General features: G+C 50.3%; 2 protein-coding genes across 4 annotated transcripts in view; both read left to right on the forward strand.

Moving 5' to 3' along the window:
* The window catches only part of LOC144736270 (high affinity cationic amino acid transporter 1-like), a 76,661-nt gene extending 68,656 nt beyond the window's left edge, over positions 1-8,005 (forward strand). For all 3 annotated transcript variants that reach the window (XM_078618897.1, XM_078618898.1, XM_078618896.1), the window contains one exon: positions 1,860-8,005. In XM_078618897.1, the coding sequence (XP_078475023.1) occupies positions 1,860-2,005 (146 nt within the window). In that variant the 3' untranslated portion in view covers positions 2,006-8,005. The remainder of the gene's footprint in view (positions 1-1,859) is intronic.
* Positions 8,006-20,243: 12,238 nt separating this feature from the next.
* LOC144736311 (glycine receptor subunit alphaZ1-like) overlaps positions 20,244-23,200 on the forward strand; it is a 174,056-nt gene continuing 171,099 nt past the window's right edge. The window contains exon 1 of the mRNA XM_078618959.1: positions 20,244-20,326. Within this exon, the coding sequence (XP_078475085.1) occupies positions 20,244-20,326 (83 nt within the window). The remainder of the gene's footprint in view (positions 20,327-23,200) is intronic.

Raw genomic sequence — 23,200 nt, forward strand, 5'->3', positions numbered from 1 at the left:
AGCGATCCACCTTGCTGCCCCAGAACCCATTGCTTCCCATCGGCGGTCACACCTCACAGGAAGACCATCTCACAGAAACCCGTTGATTTTTGGAGTCTCCATGAGCAAGTAATCGAGATATTCAAGAGTTGATAATAATTATAGTTTAAAAAAAACTTGGAGCCAGGAGGGTAGCGTAGAGGTAAACACTCGTACCGCGTGCAGCTTAAAAGGGCCTGGGTTCGATTCCTGCCCTTGGGCACCTTTGTGTGTGTGTGTGACGCTTAGATGACCTCCCCATGTTCTGCGTGGGTTTCCTCTCATAGATCAACAACAACACCAAACCCCCCCATGAATTGTAATCGGTATTAGCCAAAATATTACCACGATGCGGACAAAACCCACCTGCGAATGACTCGATTTGTCATTGCGCTTTGGCAGGACGAGGATTGACCGCGCCTTTCCCCGGGTAAACGAGCGTAGTCGCAGTAGTAGTAATAATAGTGAATAATAAACAATATATTTGACAGGACAATAGTTGAGGGATATCATATCAGAAAAGTGGATTCAGTTTGTGCGGTGCAGCGTGGGGCGGGTGCACGGTCTCCAGCACGGCGCAGGTTGCGTTGTGCGCGGCGACGCAGCAACAGCAGCAACAGCAGCAGCAGCAACATCAGCAACAGCAGCAACGCCACCACGCCACCTCTCTCATTCGTGCCGCTTCCCAGAGCAGTAGCAGCAGCAGGCAGCAGCAGCAGCAGGCACTGTCATCAATGCCTCGGAGCATATTTCAGAGTAACGACCTTCTTAGAATGCAGCGCGCGGCAGGGAACACACTGTACCCGCCACGGTGCTCTGCACTTTGCTCGCTCGCTCTCTCGCGCTCTCTCTCTCTCGACCTCTCGATGGCTCTCTCGCTCGCTCGTTCTCTCTCGCGCTCGCTCGCTCTCTCTCGCGGTCTCTCTCTCGCTCTCTTGCTCGCTCTCTCGCTTTCTCTCGCTCGCTCTCGCTCGCTCTCTCTCGCACTCTGGCTCGCTCTCTCTCTCTCGCTCGCTCGCTCTCTCCTCGCTCTCGCGTGCCGGCCGGCCCTCTTGCCTACCATACATCATCCGCCTGGCAAGCGGTAATTCCACTGTGTGCGCTTGCGTGTGCACACGCAGTGCCAAACGTGCGTGCAGTACCGTTTTTTTTGTTGCTGCTGCAAGATTATATTTGATATAATTTTTTTAAAACCTTTTTATTTCTAAAAGTGTTTATATTCTTATTCCGCTGCGGGCATTTTCTCTTTGTGGTCTGTTTTTTCTTTTCTTTTCCAAGGCTTTGCGTCATTTCGGTGCATTTAAGATTTTGTACAGCGTGTGACCCAAAGACAAAGATCCCACCCCTCGTGTAACCTTCACAGACTGTTGGGGCAAGTGCAGTTAGCGAGCAGCAACTATGACGTGCAGCACGGCACGCGAGGGGGTGGGTGGCCAGCACCACGCCCAACCGCCTTTGTCTCCCCGGTGGCGATGTTTTACACACCGCACCAGGTGCTCATCTGAGGTTGAGTCGACCTGGTGGGAGGCCCAGGACCGGTTCAGATAATCGTCACCGTGAGCCGGGAATCGAACTCGGGTTGCAGGGGTTTTCGCACCGTTGCGGGCTCAACGCAGATGCCATCTCATCGGAACCGTGCTCATGACGTTTCGATTTGGCTCTCGTAACGATCATTGTTTTGCGAGAATCGTAAAAAAAAAAATTGGGGGGGGGGGGGGGGGCGAGTGGATGGTTTGTACACAGCCGCTTCGAAACATTGCCGATGGGGGGTGCCGTCCGTGAATTAACAACGGCGCGTTTGTCGTCGTTTTCATTGTCGTCGTCGTCATTTGCCGCCACAGGTTTTCTGATCTACTTCTTCTACGGACTGAAGCACAGCAGCGAGGCCAAGAAGTACGCCCCTTCCGCGGGCAACGGCGGACAGTCGCCGTTGCGGTCGATGCAGCCGCTCAACGCGGCCAAGGCCGATGAGGACAGCTCGGGTTGACCCCCCCCGCCGCCGCCACCAACCCCCGCTGGCGGTTCGCTCGCTCACTGGCTCGCGAGTTGGCTGGTTATCGAGTTTGTTAGCTGGTTAGCGAGTTGGCTTCCCCCCCCCTCCCCCCAACCGATGGCTCGCCCCCGTCGGTGCGTTCGAAATGACCAGAGAGATGCGGATGGGGGCCGTGCGTCGGTACCGCCTCTTCCCCTCCCACTCCGCCCGGTGCCCCTTTCACACGCTCGTGCCACTTCCGCCGTCGCTGGCCTTACGAGCCGAGCGTTGGCCTAGCGCGCAAGTTTTATTGTTTTCGTTAGCGTCGCGTCCTTTTGCTGTGTCCTTTGTTTGTTTGACGCACGTGTTTTCAAAAGTTTACTACACTTTGTACCGCGGCGATGCTCGCGAAGTGTGTGGAAACGGCTTGCGACCCTTTCACCACGCCGTTGTCCTGTTACCGTAATTATTGTCTTTTTTTGGGGGGGGGGACTTCGGATGGCCCAATGCACGGATTAGGACGCCTCCACTTAACCAGTCCTTGGCGACGTTGAAAGACGGTCGTCGAATAAAAAATGTCCGCACCACTTCCGTGCACATTTCGAGAGCTGTCGGCACCTGACGACGATGTCGAATCTCCCGTGCCAAAAAATAACAACGGAAACCAAATTTCATGGTTCTTTCGGTAAAGTCACGTAGATAGAAAATAAATGTAATATAAAAATTTTAATAAAATGAAAAATAAATTAAAATGTAAAATATTTCAATTTATTTTTTATTTTAATTCATTTTAAAATTTTATTTTTTATTTTCTATCTACGTGACTTTACCGAAAGAACCAATAATATTAATTCCTGCAGTCACGAAAGTTCAAAGTCAAAATTTAACGGAAACCAAACGAAGAACATTGCTGCACCACTCTCGCCAAAGAAACATTTCCTTCCGGGGGGCCAGTTTGACCCGACCCTCGAATCAACGTCCGTCTCTCTCTCGCTTCTCAAGACTTCACATTCCCACTTGACGCGCGTAGCCTGCCTGCCTGCGCTTCCTCGCCGCCGCAATGAGGGGGGGCGGCGAGGGGGGGGGGTGGATTGCCCTGACCCCGACGATTACAAAGGGGATCTCTGCACCCATGCACCGCACTATAGATGATTCCGAGCTTACGTCGCGATCCGGAATAGCCTGGTTCGCTCGCTCGCTTAGAAACGACCTCGGACTGCTGGGGAGCCATTACGCAGCCTTGACGCTCTGCGCACAGCTTCCGTGGTGCCTAGGAGATGTTGACTACCTCGCATGGTATACAGGAGGGCGCTGGGTTCGAGCCCGACACCTCTGACGCCTGCGGTATGTTTAGAGTTTGCGTGTCTCTCTCCACCGTGGCCGCGCGTATTTTTCTCCGGGTCCTCTGTTTTTTTTTCCTCCCCCCCCCCCCCACATTTAGAATCGACGTCACGCGTTTACAGTATTTGGTGTTTCGCTGATATGCTTTTCCACGTGAATAAGCCACTTTTGTTGAGTTGCTTGTGGCCAGGCCGCTTCTGAAAAAAGAGCTACATCGCTCAGTGGTAAAAATAAAAAAAATAGTTTATTAGTTTTTGTACTCGTCATCCTAGGATCATGGAGCTGGCGGTGGCGGGAGGCGGGGGGGGGACAAGCAGTGGCGAAGGGAAAAAAACAAATACCTTGCATGAAGTCCAGGGTTGGCGTGCGACGCATCGGAGCAGAAACCGAATAAGCGGTTGGCTCCGGCCGACCCGTTTGGCTCATCGGTGAATGAAAACGCAGCAACCGGTATTTTGTTTCGTTCGTCCGCTTGCCCCGTCGTCTTTTTCGTCGCCGAGAAAAAGTCCGCGCGAATTTTTCCTTCTCCGTGCACTCACGGCATTCTAATCCCCCTCTTCCCGAGTCCCACCATTCCTGGGGTTGTCCTCTGCCCCCTACACAGCGAGGTGGCGTCTCCATACCCCCCAAACGCCCACACTTTTCTCTCTCGTCACTCGGAGCGCAAGTAGTCGCGTTGTACTTTTTCGATTTAAAGCTTTCGTGACTGCAGGGATTCGTATTATTGGTTCTTTCGGTAAAGTCGCGTAGACGGGAAATAATAAAATAATAAAAATAAAACATAATAAAATAATTCTCACGACGTTTCGGCCACAACGCAAGCAGCCGTCCTCGGGTGAAGATTTTTTTTTATTATATTATGTTTTATTTTTATTATTTTATAATTTCCCTTCTACGTGACTTTACCGAAATAACCAAAAATGTAGTCTCGTTGTGCACAAACGTACACGCACGCGCGCGCGGAAAGGCAAAATACGCACGCGCTTTTAGGCACCCAAAGGCAGAGACCCCCCGTGTAGCCTCGGCAAACTGTTGGGGCAAGTAGTGTTAGCGAGCACCTGCTCGCAGACGAGGTGTAGATGGTGACACTGGCATTCCAAGCGACACAAAAGTGCGTGGCACCAAATTCACAACCTACCCTCCTGTATCTCGACAATCGGCAGTGGGGCATACTTTATATCTGCTGCAGACAATCCATGATGGGGGGGGAGGGGGGGTTCTGGATTGGTTCGTAGACATCGCTGAGCTTTTGTGATGACATTGAACGCATTTTCTAGAAATGTGACCTGCGCATTAGCCAAAAATGCGTTCCGTTCTCGAACAACGTTAATACAATCCTTGCCCAGCGTCCGAATATATTACAACTTTGCTGAATGCATGCTTTTTTTTTACATCTACCAACTGCATACGACGTGTGTGTTTGCTTTCATTTTAATCACTCGAGTACCATTTCACGCCGAACTTTGTGTTCGGTATGAATGTTAGAAAAACTAATTAAGAAATATACAACTCTACCCAGGGTCGGATCAAGGCGTGGGGGGGGGGGCTTCAGGGGCTGCATCCCAGGGGCCCCCCGTCAGCTGGAGGGCCTTCAGAGATTAAGTGAACAGTTAATTCACTTGTGAATGCTGAATTTTATTTGTTGTTAGCCTTGTAAAAAAATACATTTTATTTTTCTTTAACTTTGGTTTTCCTTTTTAAAATGTTACTGGGTGGGGGGGAGGGGTGTCCTCGCAGTATCTATAGCCCAGGGGCCTACAAAATGTTAATCCAGGCCCTGGGTCTACCACTGCTAGACTAGCTGACAGGTTTGCGCTTTTAGGATAAAACCCAGGGAAAAAAAATGTTGGGTTTCGGTTTTTTCCCAAAAGTATGACGTCCCAAGGAATGACGTCACTTAACCATTTCTCATTCTGATGACGTACGTGCGTGTACGTCATCGGAATGGAATCGAAAGTAGAAGGCCATGCAGGAGGGACGTGTGGCACAGATTGGCGCCAGCTATCGTAGCATGCAGCGGTCGTGTTGCTGCCATTCTCTGCGGTGAGTAACAATGTCTTTAAAAAAAACAACGGCGATACTACGCCTCTCCAAATAAAATCACTGGGACACCCGCCGCCCATCCACCCACCCTGCAACTTGCAGCGACGTCTCGAAACGTGAAAGGGTTACACTGCATCGGGTCAGCGATGTTCCTGCCCCCGGGTCCGCGTCTCGCGACAATGCGAGCGAGGCACGCTTGTGGGCACGATGGGCGCATACTTTCATGATCATACGATGTCGGTAGTCCGTAACCTCCCCCTCCCCCCCCCCCAAAATATCTTGCATTGTTCTTAAAACGTTGTCCTCAAAACGTACAAAACCCAAATCTAATTTCGGGCCCTTTCTGATTTAGAGACACAAACAAATGGCACATCGGTCACGCTGGTTATACTCGACGCTTTCTGATCGTTTTATTTCAAAAATAAATCGCGTTCGGAACCGTAGCCACACTATCCGTGACCTTTCAAATCTGGCGACGATTTCCAGGGTGGGTGACGGCTCCCGGCTCTCTCTCGCTCTCTCTGGTCATGTTCGATACGACAAGGGTAAAAAGTCAACTTTTTTTTGTGTTACCCCAAGGCGCGCTCTCACACACACACACCCACACATCCGATGGGCCCTACGAACCAGCGAGTTTTCACCGCGTGAGTTAAGTGAATGGTTTCACGGTCGTCGCCACTTTTTGAAGTACCACTTCCGCTAGAGGGCAATAAAAAAAAAACCAATTCGCCCACTTCAAGAACGACTCGCACTTACAATCTTACAATTGAGCCATCTTAGGTAACCAATTGTTTGAAGGAGAGATTTGTTGTTGTTTACATACTACGGAAATGTGTAAGCCTGGATGCTTTAATTTATTTTCCAAATTCTGGAACTGCCTTTGGGACGCGTACAATGTTTGTAAGTCGAATCATTGTCGCTGTCCGGCGGTAATGCAGCTATTTAAAGGCTCTGTGTAAACATATTTCATCTCATTGTACGTGAGGTTTGGTTAGCGAGTGGTGCCTTGCTAATTTTTTTTTCAAACAGTTTGGCACACTTTTAATTTTTTTTTACCTTGGGACGTTTGCGGCGGTGCGATTTTATGTTTTTTTGTTAGGTCCGTGCTTAGAAGTAGAATTTCTACCCGTGTTCTTGCCTCTCGAGCCTCGTATTACAGGGGCCACCGAGCAAAAAAAACCCTCTTCAAAGACCGCCACAGCCTTCAAACGGCACACCATTTGTTCTTAACCTCTCAATCGTAAACCAAAAAAAGTATATTCTTGGTTCTTTCGGTAAAGTCACGTAGAAGGGAAATAATAAAATAAAAAAAATATAAAAAATAAAAATTCTCACGACGTTTCGATTGCAACACAAGCAATCACCATCAGATGTGAAACCCCACAGCAAGAAAATTTAATCGTGTGTGAAAACCACAGCAAGAACATTTCTAATTTTTTTTGCTGTGGTTTTCACTCCTGATGATGTTTGCTTGTGTTGCAATCGAAACGTCGTGATAATTTAATTGTTGTATTTTTATTATTCTATTATTCACCTTCTACGTGACTTTACCGAAAGAACCAAGAATATGACAATTCGTAGTTTAAAAAATATAATAAATTGCGCCAATAGATGGCGATGGTACTTGGTACAGCTGTCGCGAATTTGTTAGAGGGTTGAAACCCATGCGGGTTACCGTTCGGTCCATGGCGTTCTGGCAGATGGCGGTGCCCCAGAATTGTATCACAGTGGTTTTTCGTGGGATTAGCCACTGCTCCGATTTGGAAGGAGACTTTGGCAAAATCCGTGGCGACAATTTTACAGGAAACAGTCACGCGCGTTCTAAATACAAACCACCTCGTTTCCATGACTTGGGGGTGGTGGTGGTGAATTGTTGGTTGCCACTTGGAAGGAGTGGAAAGGTCATGCAGGTCAACTCTGCGCGTAGACATTCGGTGTGGCAACAAAAGTTAAAGTAGTGCACCCGCTGGTGCTGAGAGGCGAGTTTCGGGGGGGGGGGGGGTGAGTAGCTTGGCAAGCATACGATGTTTTTTGCGCTCAATCCAAAATAAAATAATGGGTTTAAAAAAAATGCCCATGAAATAGATTTGGTTCTTTTTATTTTATTCAACGTCTAAAATGTCGTTTTTGACATACGGCTCTGTGTGTGGGGTTTTTTTTTCTTTCGGGGAGAGTGGTGGTGGGAAGTGTAGCCCCCGCCGTGGTTTGCCCCCCACTCGGCCATCAACTCCGATAACCCGAGTTCGATGCCCGACCTTAGCTAACGTCTGGCACCCCCCACCCCACCCGGACCAAGACGGTGCAGGGAGGAGAAGGCGGGAGGTCGGTGGGTGGGGGGAGCTTGTTCCAGTAATGGCTTAGCTCATGGTTGTCATATTTTAAAAAATATATATATATTTTATTGGTACAATATTGAAAACCCATTTTTGTTTAATTTACCAACAATGCCTGTGTAATAAGCTCAACCCTTGCCACAGCTTGCCTTACGGATGGGGCCGAGACCAATTCTGTTCCCACCTCTCCATGGGTGATATCATGTTCGTGATGCCAGCTGCTGGGCTGGCATCGCGGCCCCTTGATTTCATTTTTTGTAATTTCCAATAAAGCGCCCAGGTGCAGGTTCTGCCCCCACCCCCCCTCGCTTTGTGTGATAGATGTGGTAACACACTGCACACACACAGTACACACACTGCACACACAGTACGCACACACTGCACGCACACAGTGCACACACTGCACACAGTACACACACTGCACACACCACACAGTACACACACAGTACACACACAGTACACACACAGTACACACACAGTACACACACACAGTACACACACAGTGCACACACACAGTGCACACACACAGTACACACACAGTACACACACGGCACACAGTACACACACACAGTGCACACACACAGTGCACACACACAATACACACACACAGTACACGCACTGCACACACAGCACACACACAGTACACACACAGTACACGCAGTACACACACAGTACACGCACTGCACACACAGTACACACACAGTGCACACACAGTACACAGTGCACGCACAGTACACACAGTGCACGCACAGTACACTGCACATAGTGCACATACACTGCACACAGTGCACACACAGTAGACACTGCACACACAGTGCATATAGTACACACACCACATACCGTACACACAGTACACACATTGCATATAGTACACATACAGTACACAAACAACGTTGTCCCACGTCCGATCGCATAGCCGCATCGCGGAGCGAATATTTTAGGTAGAAATAGGTTAGCCCCCCCCATATACAGCGCACAAAGCGAACCCGCACAAAGCGAACCCGCACAGAGCCAAGCCCAGCAGGTGGCCTTGGCCCTTGTACCGCTGTGGACTGAAGGCGACGGGGTTTTGTGGATGGTTGGCCACAGAAGAGTTGTTACAAAAAACGGGGGGTGGGAGGGGGGCATTTATTTTTATCTGTATTTTTGTATTTAAACACTTTGGTTCACCCGTGATTCGCAGTGACCCCCCCCCCCACCCACCCACTGGTCATGTTTAGCCCGGAGCTGGGCTAAGTGAACAAAGCCGAGCGATGATTGGGTGGTGATGGTGGTGGCTACGCTGCTGCTGATGCTGCTGCGCGTGGCTGCATCAGTAATCCAGCACTGTGGAAGCAGCAGCAGGGTGTTGGTGGATCACCCACACGAATGTTGTGGTGAAACTCTCTCTTCCCGTGGGCGTGCAGGAGAGGAGCCCTCCGTACACACCCTTTGCTCGCCAGGGGAAGGCGGTCGGAGCAAAATATGTACCTGGCTCACTGAGCTGGTGTCCCTCCCCCCCTTTTCTCCTTCTCCTCGTGTGTGTGTGTGGGGGGGGAGTTTCTCTAGGCGTGCTCCGGTCTCCTCCCGGCACGTAACCACCAATTGGCTGGAAAACATCTTCATACACAGAGGACTGCAGAGCTTGGCTGCCTGCTGCCTGCTGCTGCCTGTACGTGGTGACTTCCCCAGTCGCACCCTCACCACCACTCTCCCGTTTGAGAGCGAGCGGTGAATTACTAAGGCAGGTGCGTTCCAAAGTAGAATTAAACAACATGTATTCTTGGTTCTTTCGGTAAAGTCACGTAGCAGGGAAATAATAAAGTAATAAAAATCCTGATTAAACACAAGATTCAGGTACGATTCAACACAGTACATAAAATCCGTGATCTGGTTCCGTCTGTAAGAGACGTGGTTCCAGACATACAGTACCCTGGCGTCTACAAACTAAGTTGCCTCTGTGGTAGCAGTTACATTGGAGAAACCAAACGACATGCCTCGGACCGCATCCGTGAACATAAAGCTGACCTGAAACACGGTAGGACAAACACCTCAGCCGTGGCAGATCACTGTTACAATTCAGTGGGTTCACATGACATTGACTTCTCCAAGACAGAGGTTCTCTGCAAGCCATCTGGCTACCATGAGAGATTCGTTCATGAGGCGATCCACATATACAAACACAGAGACAATTTCAACCGAGAAGATGGATTCTGGCTCAGCAATCATTGGAAGGACGTAATAAACCACTTCGGATCTTAACTGATTGTTGTTCACGTTTATGGTGACTTTCAGACCGCAGTCCACTCACTGGCATTAACTGTGTATCTTGTGTTCTCCACAGGGAATGCATTATTTGCTTCGCTGCGGATCTCCTGCCACCGTTTTCCCATTCACATGTTTCATTGCTTCTACATACTATTAACATGCCCTCCCTTTGTTAATGCTACCCCCCCTCCCTTTGGTGCTGCTGATCCTGCATAATGCATGGGCATAATATGACTTTGAAACCCCCCCGCCCACCTCCTACGCATTTCCCATGAATATGCTAAATTCCTCTTGATATGCACATTCTTTTGTTAAGGCTCTCTTCTTCTTCCACCTCCAACTCGGCTTATATATAAGCTCCTAGCTTGGCAGTGTCTCATTCTTCACCTGAAGACGGCTGCTTGCGTTGTAGCCGAAACGTCGTGAGAATTTGTTTTATTATGTTTTATTTTTATTATTTTATTACTTCCCTTCTACGTGACTTTACCGAAAGAACCAAGAAGATTTACCGAAATAACCAAGAATATGAATCCCTGCAGTCACGAAAGCTTTAAATCGAAATTTTAAAAAAATGTCAATTATTATTAGGAGCAAACACCGTTGCACCAGCTCGGAGGGGGGGGGGGACGATTGACCCTAGAGCCCAACTAAAATGTTGAGCAGGGGGTGCAAAGAGGACCCCGAGGGGCTTCTAGTTGTGGTTTTTTATGGCTGTTGTGTAGCTGGTAAGGAGTTTTTTTCTCTCTCTCCCCCCTCGTGTCGCGTCTCAATTGATGTGCGGTGTGCGTTCGATTTCCCAACTGGGGGAAAAATAAAGTTATCTCGACATTCACGCAGTGGTGGTGGGTTGTTGTGAGTTTGTGGTGTGTTGTGGTGGGTTGTGGTGGTTTGGCAGTGGGTTGGTGGTGGGTCGGTGGTGGGTCGGGGCGGGTTTGGTGGGTTGTGGTGGGTTGGTGGTGGGTTGTGGTTGGTTGTGGTGGGTTGTGGTGGGTTGGGGTGGGTTGGGGTGGGTTGTGGTGGCTTGGTGGTGGGTTGTGGTGAGTTGTGGTGGGTGGTGGTGGGTTGGGGTGGGTTGGTGGTGGGTTGGTGGTGGGTTGTGGTGAGTTGTGGTGGGTTGTGGTGGGTGGTGGTGGGTTGGGGGTGGGTTAGGGGTGGGTTGCTGGTGGGTTGGTGGTGGGTTGTGGTGGGTTGGGGGTGGGTTGTGGTGGGTTGTAGTGGGTTGGTGGGTTAGGGGTGGGTTGTGGTGGGTTGGTGGGTTAGGGGTGGGTTGTGGTGGGTTAGGGGTGGGCTGTGGTGGGTTGGTGCTGAGTTGGTGGTGGGTTGTGGTGGGTTGGTGGTGGGTTGTGGTGGGTTGTAGTGGGTTGGTGGGTTAGGGGTGGGTTGGTGGTGGGTTGGTGGTGGGTTGTGGTGGGTTGTAGTGGGTGGGTGGGTTAGGGGTGGGTTGTGGTGGGTTGGTGGTGGGTTGGTGGTGGGTTGTGGTGGGTTGGTGGTGGGTTGTGGTGGGTTGTAGTGGGTTGTAGTGGGTTGGTGGTGGGTTGGTGGTGGGTTGTGGTGGATTGTAGTGGGTTGTAGTGGGTTGTAGTGGGTTGTAGTGGGTTGTGGTGGGTAGTGGTGGGTTGGTGGTGGGTTGGTGGTGGGTTGTGGTGGTGGGTTGTGGTGGTGGGTTGTGGTGAGTTTGTGGTGGGTTGTGGTGGGTTGGTGGTGGGTTGTGGTGGGTTGGTGGTGGGTTGTGGTGAGTTGTGGTGGGTTGGTGGTGGGTTGTGGTGGGTTGGTGGTGGGTTGTGGTGAGTTGTGGTGGATTGGTGGTGGGTTGTGGTGAATTGGTGATGGGTTGGTGGCGGGTTGTGGTGGGTGGTGGTGAGTTGGTGGTGGGTTGTGGTGGATTGGTGGTGGGTTGATGGTGGGTTGTGGTGGATTGGTGGTGGGTTTTGGTGGGTTGTGGTGGGTTGGTGGTGGGTTGTGGTGGATTGGTGATGGGTTGGTGGCGGGTTGTGGTGGGTTGTGGTGGGTTGGTGGTGGGTTGTGGTGGATTGGTGGTGGGTTGGTGGTGGGTTGTGGTGGATTGGTGGTGGGTTTTGGTGGGTTGGTGGTGGGTTGGTGGTGGGGTGTGGTGGGTTGGTGGTGGGGTGTGGTGGGTTGCTCGTGGGTCGGTGGTGGGTTGGTGGTGGGTTGGGGGTGGGTTGTGGTGGTTTGGTGGTGGGTTGGTGGTGGGTTGTGGTGAGTTGTGGTGGGTTGTGGTGGGTGGTGGTGGGTTGGTGGTGGGTTGGGGGTGGGTTGCTGGTGGGTCGGTGGTGGGTTGGTGGTGGGTTGGGGGTGGGTTGTGGTGGGTTGGTGGTGGAGTGTGGTGGGTTGCTGGTGGGTCGGTGGTGGGTTGTGGTGTGTTGTGGTGGGTTGGTGGTGGGTTGTGGTGGGTTGGTGGTTGACTTCAAACTTTCGTGACAGCAGGAATTCATATTCTTTGGTTCTTTCGGTAAAGTCACGTAGATAGACTTTTTTATTTTATTTTCTATCTACTTGACCAGCTCGGAGGGGGGGGGGGACGAGTGACCCTAGAGCCCAACTAAAATGTTGAGCAGGGGGTGCAAAGAGGACCCCGAGGGGCTTCTAGTTGTGGTTTTTTATGGCTGTTGTGTAGCTGGTAGGGAGTTTTTTTCTCTCTCTCCACCCTCGTGTCGCGTCTCAATTGATGTGCGGTGTGCGTTCGATTTCCCAACTGGGGGAAAAATAAAGTTATCTCGACATTCACGCAGTGGTGGTGGGTTGTTGTGAGTTTGTGGTGTGTTGTGGTGGGTTGTGGTGGTTTGGCAGTGGGTTGGTGGTGGGTCGGTGGTGGGTCGGTGCGGGTCGTGGTGGGTTGTGGTGGGTTGGTGGTCGGTTGTGGTTGGTTGTGGTGGGTTGTGGTGGGTTGTGGTGCGTTGGGGTGGGTTGGGGTGGGTTGTGGTGGCTTGGTGGGTTGTGGTGAGTTGTGGTGGGTGGTGGTGGGTTGGGGTGGGTTGGTGGTGGGTTGGTGGTGGGTTGTGGTGAGTTGTGGTGGGTTGTGGTGGGTGGTGGTGGGTTGGGGGTGGGTTAGGGGTGGGTTGCTGGTGGGTTGGTGGTGGGTTGTGGTGGGTTGGGGGTGGGTTGTGGTAGGTTGTAGTGGGTTGGTGGGTTAGGGGTGGGTTGTGGTGGGTTGGTGGGTTAGGGGTGGGTTGTGGTGGGTTAGGGGTGGGTTGTGGTGGGTTGGTGCTGGGTTGGTGGTGGGTTGTGGTGGGTTGGTGGTGGGTTGTGGTGGGTTGTAGTGGGTTGGTGGGTTAGGGGTCGGTTGGTGGTGGGTTGGTGGTGGGTTGGTGGTGGGTTGTGGTGGGTTGTAGTGGATGGGTGGGTTAGGGGTGGGTTGTGTTGGGTTGGTGGTGGGTTGGTGGTGGGTTGTGGTGGGTTGGTGGTGGGTTGGTGGTTGGTTGTGGTGGGTTGTAGTGGGTTGTGGTGGGTTGGTGGTGTGTTGGTGGTGGGTTGGTGGTGGGTTGTGGTGGATTGTGGTGGGTTGTAGTGGGTTGTAGTGGGTTGTAGTGGGTTGGGGATGGGTTGTGGTGGGTAGTGGTGGGTTGGTGGTGGGTTGGTGGTGGGTTGGTGGTGGGTTGTGGTGGTGGGTTGTGGTGGTGGGTTGTGGTGAGTTTGTGGTGGGTTGTGGTGGGTTGGTGGTGGGTTGTGGTGGGTTGGTGGTGGGTTGTGGTGAGTTGTGGTGGGTTGGTGGTGGGTTGTGGTGGGTTGGTGGTGGGTTGTGGTGAGTTGTGGTGGGTTGGTGGTGGGTTGTGGTGGATTGGTGATGGGTTGGTGGCGGGTTGTGGTGGGTTGTGGTGAGTTGTTGGTGGGTTGTGGTGGATTGGTGGTGGGTTGGTGGTGGGTTGTGGTGGATTGGTGGTGGGTTTTGGTGGGTTGTGGTGGGTTGGTGGTGGGTTGTGGTGGATTGGTGATGGGTTGGTGGCGGGTTGTGGTGGGTTGTGGTGGGTTGGTGGTGGGTTGTGGTGGATTGGTGGTGGGTTGGTGGTGGGTTGTGGTGGATTGGTGGTGGGTTTTGGTTGGTTGTGGTGGGTTGGTGGTGGGTTGGTGGTGGGGTGTGGTGGGTTGGTGGTGGTGTGTGGTGGGTTGCTGGTGGGTCGGTGGTGGGTTGGTGGTGGGTTGGGGGTGGGTTGTGGTGGTTTGGTGGTGGGTTGGTGGTGGGTTGTGGTGGGTTGGTGGTTGACTTCAAACTTTCGTGACTGCAGGAATTCATATTCTTTGGTTCTTTCGGTAAAGTCACGTAGATAGACTTTTTTTTATTTTATTTTCTATCTACTTGACTTTACCGAAAGAATCAAAGAATATGTACAGGGCTGCTTCAACAAAAAAATGCGACCACTTTTATATGGGACTGTCGTTTTTAATGGGAAAGGAACGGACAATGTAGACTGTAACTTGATGACTAATGGATGTTTAATAGCTTCAAAAAGTCAGAGAGTCTCCACGTGTTCGCATTCGTTATCAACGCACGTGCCTGGAATCTTCTTCAGGTGGTCTACAGAGTGTGGGAGGCGCATTTCTCGTGGTATTGTTGCAAATTGCGAGCCCACACACCGACGATTATTGGACACCAGCTTGTGTATAACAATATCTGAAATATTAAATAAAAAATTGTTCAGCTCATGATTAAAAATGAGCTGGGTTGCCCCCATGTGGAGTGACGTTACCCGCTAATGGTTATTGGGGAGGGGTGCGGAATGTGGAGTGACGTCACCCGCTTATGATTATTAATGAGGGGGGGGGGGGGCTCATGTGGAGTGACGTCACGCACGTTACACATTCTTGGCTTATGAGTAATTATTGATTATTATTAATTATTATCGAACGACGTCAACCGTTGTAAGCGTAGTCTTTGGTTCTTTAGGTAACGTCAATTAGACAAAAAAATTAAAAGTGAATAAAAAATATAATAAAAAAAAACACTAATGTAGACGGTAGCCTGGTTCTTAATCGCAGTGAGTGTACTGGCAGTCTATAATGTAGACTGTAGCCTGGTTCTTAATCGGAGTTAGTGTACTGGCAGTCAATAATGTAGACTGTAGCCTGGTTCTTAAGCTGAGTGAGTGTACTGGCAGTCAATAATGTAGACTGTAGCCTGGTTCTTAATCGCAGTGAGTGTGCTGGCAGTCTATAATGTAGACTGTAGCCTGGTTCTTAATCGGAGTTAGTGTACTGGCAGTCTATAATGCAGACTGTCGCCTGGTTCTTAATCGGAGTGAGTGTACTGGCAGTCTATAATGTGGACTGTAGCCTGGTTCTTAAGCTGAGTGAGTGTACTGGCAGTCTATAATGTGGACTGTAGCCTGGTTATTAATCGCAGTGAGTGTACTGACAGTCTATAATGTAGACGTGGCCGCAAACGGCCCCACAGCAATGAGCGCTGCGCCGCCTTGAGGTCACAGGGCGCTGTTGCTCTGCAACAACAGCAGTGGCAGCAGCCAATCACGAGGCTTTGTGCCAGGCTAGGTGCACTTTAAGACCACGTGAAGCGTGAAACGCCCGCTGGCAGGAGGTCACGAGATTAGACCCAGGTGCCATCGGTCGACTGACTGAGATGACTGGCCGATGCATCACCTGTGCCCCCCGCTATGCGAACTGTGCTCTGCCACACATACGAACGCGCACAACCCACGCAACGCTGAACATTCAACAATGCGAGTTCAAATATACTAATAGGGGTTTTCCCCTTTTTTCTGGCAACAAAAACTGACACCTTTTGCAAGGAATCATGCTTACATTAACCACAATACTTGCAGTCAAATGCAAACAAAAAACAAAACTGATAATTTATGCATTGTCTTTGAAACGGATTGGTCCACACCAGAGACAGCTTTCTTTAGAGCCTAGTCTCGTATGGTGTTCGACCAGATGACGCCAAAAGGCTCACCCCGAGCTCTCATTACTCTGGTAGTGCGTTGTCTTTGAACTGTGCGCCTTTTGGCGTCATCTGGTCGAACACCATATGAGACTAGGCTCTAAAGAAAGCTGTCTCTGGTGTGGACCAATCAGTTTCAAAGACAATGCATAAATTATCAGAGTATTGTTTTTTGTTTGCATTTGACTGCAAGTATTGTGGTTAATGTAAGCATGATTCCTTGCAAAAGGTGTCAGTTTTTGTTGCCAGAAAAAAAGGGGAAAAACCCTATTAGTATATTTTGGTACTGGCAAAGGAGGTCCCATGATGTAAAATGCGAGTTCAACTCCGATGAAGTTTGGAGGGCTGAACGGGCGAGTTCACAACAACTCGCAAACACACGCCTCGTGAAAGACCCAACGCAGAAGACGTCTGGGGGGGTTGATCTTTCACGAAGCTCACAGTCCACCCGCCTAAATAGCATTCACTGCACACATCAGGGCAGTAGATGCGGATGCGCAGATGGAACGTTAAAAAACTGTCCAGCGTGCGACTGCGTTCATCCGGAAGAGACACCGCATGGCGCGTAACGATGCAATGCCCCCCCAATCCACAAACGCGAAGAAGACAACGCAGCGATGCCCGACTCCACTGCTCCCGAAGCGGTCGTTCTGGGCTTGACCACCTGCATCTTCTGCTGCAGTCCGTTGCTCTGCATCTCACATCGGCAGCCGTACGACGGGAAGAAGATTGCTCTGCCGAGTGGTGAGTGACGCCCTGGTGATTGGCAACGCGTGAGTGCTCTGTGTGGATTGTGAGCGGTGCCTGATGATTGGTGCCAGGTGAGTGGTGAGAATTATGAGTGTTACCAGGTGAGTATGAATTGTGAGTGTTACCAGGTGAGTAGTGATTGACACCAGGTGAGTGTGGCCAGGTCAGCTCCAGTGGGGCAAGGGATGACTTTGTGGGTGGATGGTCGATGGTTAAGATTCACCCCGTCCCCGGGACGGACTGCCCTCTGACAATGTAACCCCTTCAACAAAACAATACCAGACAGCAGATGGGGCAGTTGGCCTTCTGTAGCCACTGGATCGGGTTGGGGTGTCCTGCCTTCCCCGGTCCTCGTTCCATTGGGGCAGGCGGTAACGCTGTCCGTCATAGCTCCCGTGTCTCTTACTCTCTCCCTCTCCATTTCACTTGGCTCTCTCTCTCTCTTTTTAACGATCAGAGGAAACAAGAAGATGTCCGGTGTAGTCGGCACTTTGCTTCGTTCATCATTTAGTTTTTTTTAATGCTTTGCTTTATGTAAACCCCAACCCCCCTTTTTAAATGAAAGATTTCACAAAATATGTCACGTTCTGCTCTTCTTACCCCCTTCCCTCTCTCTCTACCACCCTCTCTGCCCCCCCCCCTCTCTCTACCTCCCCCCCCTCTCTCTACCCCCTATCTGCCCCCCCCTCTCTGCCCCCCCTCTCTTTCTATCCCCTCTCTCCCTACTCCATGTCGCTCTGTCTCTCTCTCTCTCTTTTTAACGATCAAAGGAAACAAGAAGATGTTCGGTGTAGTCGGCACTTTGCTTCGTTCATCATTTCGTTTTTTTTATGCTTTGCTTTATGTAAACACCAAACCCCATTTTTAAATGAAAGATTTCACGAAATATTTCACGCTCTGCTCTCCTTACCCCCTCCCCTCTCTCTGTCCCCCCCTCTCTCTCTACCCCCTCTCTCCCTACTCCATGTCGCTCTCTCTCTCGCTCTCTCTTTTTTTGTACTATCAGAGGAAACAAGAAGATGTTCGGTGTAGTCGGTACTTTGCTTCGTTCATCATTTAGTTTTTTTAATGCTTTGCTTTTTGTAAACCCCAACCCCCCTTTTTAAATTAAAGATTTCACGAAATATTTCACGTTCTGCTCTCCTTACCCATTCCCTCTCTCTCTGCGGTTCTCCCAATTTTTTTTATTTTCCACATCCATTTCAAGGGCTCTCTCCGTTTCACAGACCCGTGTCTCCAATTCGCTTTCTTGATGTCTTCCATGCACCATCTCTCTCCGTGTCTCCATTTTACTCGTCTGTAATCCGCTGTCCCTTTCCACCTGTCCTCCGTATAGGGGGTCTTTGGCATGGATGTATGAGTCGTTGAACACATTACCGTCATTTGCGTCCAGTGTTCGTATCTCTCCGCGTCTCCTGCGTGTCCGTCAGTTCAATCGTCCACGCATCTTCTCATCTCTCCGTGTCTCCACGGAGCTTGTCCCCTTCCTGCTGTCCGTGGCTATCGTCAAATCGTAGCTCACGTTGTGAAGTCGCTGCCATTGCATTGCTCAAAGGCGGAGGAGGGTGGCGTGTGACTCGCGTGCTGATGGGAGCCCCCCAAGCTCACAAGATTTGCATCTGGCGCACGTGATTTTAAGCGCCGACGCGTAAACATGTAGCCAGGATTCATACTCTTAGTTCTTTCGGTAAAGTCACGTAGGTAAAAAATGAAATTAAAATTAAAAAAAAACATTTTTTTATTATAATTTCATTTTTTTTTGCATAAAGTTGTGATCAGTAGTTTGTAGAACAGTGCTATGTTTCAATCTGTAATGGACTAGAAAAGTCATCAGTTGTTGTCCAATGAAGAGCGGTGGCTTTCCCACCTGATGAAAATAAAATAAATTTTTATTAATTTTAATTTCATTTTTTTACCTACGTGACTTTACCGAAAGAACTAAGAGTGTGAATCCTTGCAGTCACGAAAGCTTCAAATCTAGAATGTAGCCAGGAATCTTCCCGTCCATTCGGAAGAGACGAGGTATTGCTGGTCCATCTGCTACGATAGCGAGGATGCTCTTGACTCTTTGGTTCTTTCGGTAAAGTCACGTAGGTATAAAATAAAATAAAAATCACGACGTTTCGGGCGCAACACAAGCGTCCGTCATCAGGTGGGAAAGTCACCGCTCTTCATTGGACAACAACTGATGACTTTTCTACTCCATTACAGATTTAAACATAGCACTATTCTACAGACTACTGATCACTACTTTATGCTGAGTTAATGGTTATGTGCAGCGTATCGCTGCTTAAACAATACGATAATTGCTGATTTTAATTATAGCCCGTATGCAGGACCACTTCATTACAATCTGCGAAACCAATTTTGTTTACGCGTTGCTTGTATTATCAAATTATCCTTTCACAAACGTACGAAATATTGCCTCCGCATGTAAATCATCTGCACGGCTAATACTGCTTGTTGACAATCTTGATTTGAAGCTTTCGTGACTGCAGGGATCAATACTCGTTGGTTCTTTCGGTAAAGTTACGTGGGGTATAAAATAAAATAAATCACGACGGACGCTAGTGTTGCGCCCGAAACGTCGTGATTGATTTTATATATTCAAGCAACTTTACCGAAAGAACCGGGGAGTATGCTCGTTGACACTTTGTCAAAGACTGAACTAAATCGGATAAAAAACGCGAACCACCGTAGGCACATCGTAGCTGTTGTTGATCGTGAGTGTTGCGATGTCGACATTGAAATGAGCGATGACCCCCACCCCACTCCGTGCGGTCTTCACCGCAGGTTAATGAATTTCCTTGCGAAATATATAAAAATGTAACGAACAAAAAAAAAATGCGCGTGTGTAAAATAGCCAGGCGATCTAAGTCTTGCGGAAGACGGCGACTTGCGCGTGTCCACTCCTCGTAGTAGCCTGCGCATTAGGGATGCGAGCCGTGTCCACTCGCTGCTGCTGCTGCCTCCTCCTCTGTCGTAAATCTCTGGGTGCGCACCGCAACTGCAGCTCAGTTGTGTCCCTGGCTCCTCCCATTGCCTCTCTCACTCTCTCCCCTCCGCTTCATTCCTCCGCTCCACTCCTCCGCTCCACACTCCTAACTCCCACCTCTTCAGCCCGTCACCTCTTCACGACACCTCGTTCTTTCACTCCGCGGCAGCCAGCTCCTTCGCGAAGGAGGAGGAGGAGTGCGGTGCCGTTGCTTTATCCGCTTCGCAGCAGCAGCATCATCATCTGCTCAAGCATCAGCATCTGCTCAAGCAGCAGCATCAGCTGCAGCAGCAGCATCAGCTGCAGCAGCAGCAGCAGCCGCTGTAGCTGCTGCTGCATCATCATCAGCATCAGCTGCAGCAGTAGAATCAGCTGCATCATCATCGTCAGCAGCAGCAGCAGCGTCGGCGCTCACGCCGAGGAGGAGACCTCGGCACCATCGGCGTCGGCACTCGCAACGCTCCAGCGCCAACACCGCATAGTCGCCCCCCCTCCCCCCCGCGTCTCTGGCGTTAGCGCCCCGCGTGTGCCCCAGCGGCGTGGAGGAGGAGGAGGACGAGGAGGGAGGAGGAGGAGGGAAGAGGAGGCGATCGCTTCGGTCGCTGTAGCCGCCGCGCTGCTACCCGTGGAGCCATGAGGCGCCTCTCGCTGCTGCTGCTGCCGCTGTCGCTGCTGCTGCTGCTCGCCCTGCAGGCGCAGCTCGGTGCCTGCCAGCGGTGAGTGGCGGGGTTGTGGGGGGCCCTGCGAGTGTGGGTGTGGGGGGGGGGGGCTGCGTGTGTGGGGGGGGCTGTGAGTGTGGGGGGGCCTGTGAGTGTGGGGGGGGGGCCTGCGAGTGTGTGTGGGGGGGGGGGCTTGCGAGTGTGTGGGGGGGGGGGGCTTGCGAGTGTGTGGGGGGGGGGGTTTGCGAGTGTGAGTGGGGGGGGCTTGCGAGTGTGGGTGGGGGCCCATGCGAGTGCGGGGGGGGGCCCTGCGAGTGTGTGGGGGGGGGGGGCACGCGAGTGGGGGGGGGGGGGAGCCTGCGAGTGTGGGGGGGCACCCAGCGCTGATGGATACCCCGGGCATCCCGTGAGTGGGGGGTGGGGGCTGCGAGTGTGGGGGGGGGGCATCCCTTGGGCCACCCAGGAAAGCGGAGCCGCTGCTTGGTCCGAGATGAAGGCGCGAGTGGCAGTGGTTGTTGTTGTTGTTGTTGATTGTTGTTGATTGTTGCTGTTGCCAATCCTGTGATGCGTAGTCGTAATCTGCTGCAGTAATCCGCGCCGTGGTGGCATTTTGTGTATTCGATCTTGATTTGAAGCTTTCGTGACTGCAGGAATCCTCCATACTCTGTGGTTCTTTCGGTGAAGTCACGTGGGTAGAAGAATAATAATAGATCACGATGTTTCGATCGCAACACACGCAACCGTCATCCGGTGGGACAACTACGGTACGAGGTTGGGTTGAGTTGAGTGACCCGAATCTCGTCTCGCCCAGGAGGCTGTTAGCAGCGAGGGTACGCATCGCCATCCACTTCGGTCCGTGCTGGGGGGGGTGGGTGAGGATGGGGGGGGGGGGTGGGTGAGGATGGGGGGGGGGGATCGAGCGTTGCCCCCTCTCGCAAGGCGCGGGGTTTTCTCCAGGTGCTCCGGTTTTTTTCTCCCCCCCCCCATCCCATCCCCACGCGTGTAAGCAAAATAAAAATCCATTAATGAATTGTCTGAAAACATCTTAAAATTAACACCTAATAATCTAACAACAGAGGGTCTTCCCTGAAAAAAAAACAGTCACTGCGACTTTGGGCTGGCTCTCCTTTACAAACAGGGAAAATTGTCATCATTGTAACAATATCAACACGATCGAGCCGTCGTTCTCACGGCAACTGTGCAGGTGTTGTCCGCGGGGTGCATGGCGGTGAGGACTCCGTCTCGCTCCCACGCGCACCGTGTACAAATGGTACGGAACGAGGTCCTCCCTTGGGTTCGATCCCGGACCCTGACCGACCGATGCTTGTTGTAGATTTGGTATGTCGCGTGTTATCTCGCTCATCGATGCAATGTCTCTCTCTCTTTATGTGTGCCCCCCCCCTTTTAAATGAAAGATTTTACAAAAGATGTCACGCTCTGCTCTCCTTCTTAGCCCTTCCCCCTCTCTCTACCCCCTCTCTCCACCCCCTCTCTCCACCCCCTCTCTCCCTACTCTATGTCTATGTCCCCCCTGTTTTCTATGTAATATTTGTAAACAAAAAATGTTTACTACGACAATTGCTGCATCTGCAACCAGCCCTTTTCGCAGTCCTACGGCCTCCGACGGGTAGCTCGTATCTGCATGTAGAGCTCTCTCTATCAATGTCTCTCTCTCTGTGTTTTTCTCTTCCCGTGGTGGTCTTGTGGATTGTTCACCGGGTCCGTCCTGGGTGTTTGTACTTCTCCACATTGATAAACAACGTGCGCTTAAATTTCGATTTAAAGCTTTCGTGACTGCAGGGATTCATCTCCTTGGTTCTTTCTGAAAAGTCACGTAGAAGGGAAGTAATTAAATAATAAAAATAAAACGTAATTCAATTTCGATTTAAAGCTTTCGTGACTGCAGGGATTCATATTCTTGGTTCTTTCGGAAAAGTCACGTAGAAGGAAAATAATAAAATAATAAGAATAAAACATAATAAAATTTCGATTTAAAGCTTCTTTCGTGACTGCAGGGATTCATCTTCTTGGTTCTTTCGGTAAAGTCACGTAGAAGGGAAGTAATTAAATAATAAAAATAAAACGTAATTCAATTTCGATTTAAAGCTTCTTTCGTGACTGCAGGGATTCATATTCTTGGTTCTTTCGGAAAAGTCACGTAGAAGGAAAATAATAAAGTAATTAAAAAAAATTCTCACGACGTTTCGATTGCAACGCAAGCAATCATCATCAGGTGTGAAAACCCACAGCAATAAAAAAACCACAGCCACTTTTTTCAAATTTTCTTGCTGTGGGTTTTCACACCTGATGATGGTTGCTTGTGTTGCAATCGAAACGTCGTGAGAATTTGATTGTTTAAATTTTATTATTTTATTATTTCCCTTCTACGTGACTTTACCGAAAGAACCAAGAAAACGTGCGCTTAGATTATTTGGCTGCTGCTGCTGCTGCTGTCGCCGCTGCATAACATTGCCACGTGTGGTGAGAAGCCACTTTGAATAGCCCGCTGTCATCACGTATGGCCAGGTCGCCTCTGATAAAGAACTCGTGGCTCGGTGAGCTTCACCCTGGGAAAATAAAATCGTTTAAAAAAAACGTCACTTAAAGTTTGTTAAATGTTTACTCGTGGGCTTTCACGAGAAATTCGTTTCCTGTTGGGTTACGATTAATACTTTTTAAAAATAATTTTTACACGCTTTTATTTAACTCCCTGTCTGTTGTTGTATCCTCAAATCTTGTAACTCAATTTTAACCCACTTCTCAATGTGGTATCGACTGCAAACTTGGTATACTTATGTCATACTGATGACAATATTATATTCTATTGACATTTTTTTTAAACATTCATTTTTATATGTTCTATTTCGGCTTGGGTCTAATTGTCCACGCTCATCTGACGTTGGCTGTAAATCACCACGGTATCTCACATTC

Source organism: Lampetra planeri, chromosome 60 (assembly GCF_965212315.1).
Source record: "Lampetra planeri chromosome 60, kcLamPlan1.2.h2, whole genome shotgun sequence".
Taxonomy (NCBI): domain Eukaryota; kingdom Metazoa; phylum Chordata; class Hyperoartia; order Petromyzontiformes; family Petromyzontidae; genus Lampetra; species Lampetra planeri.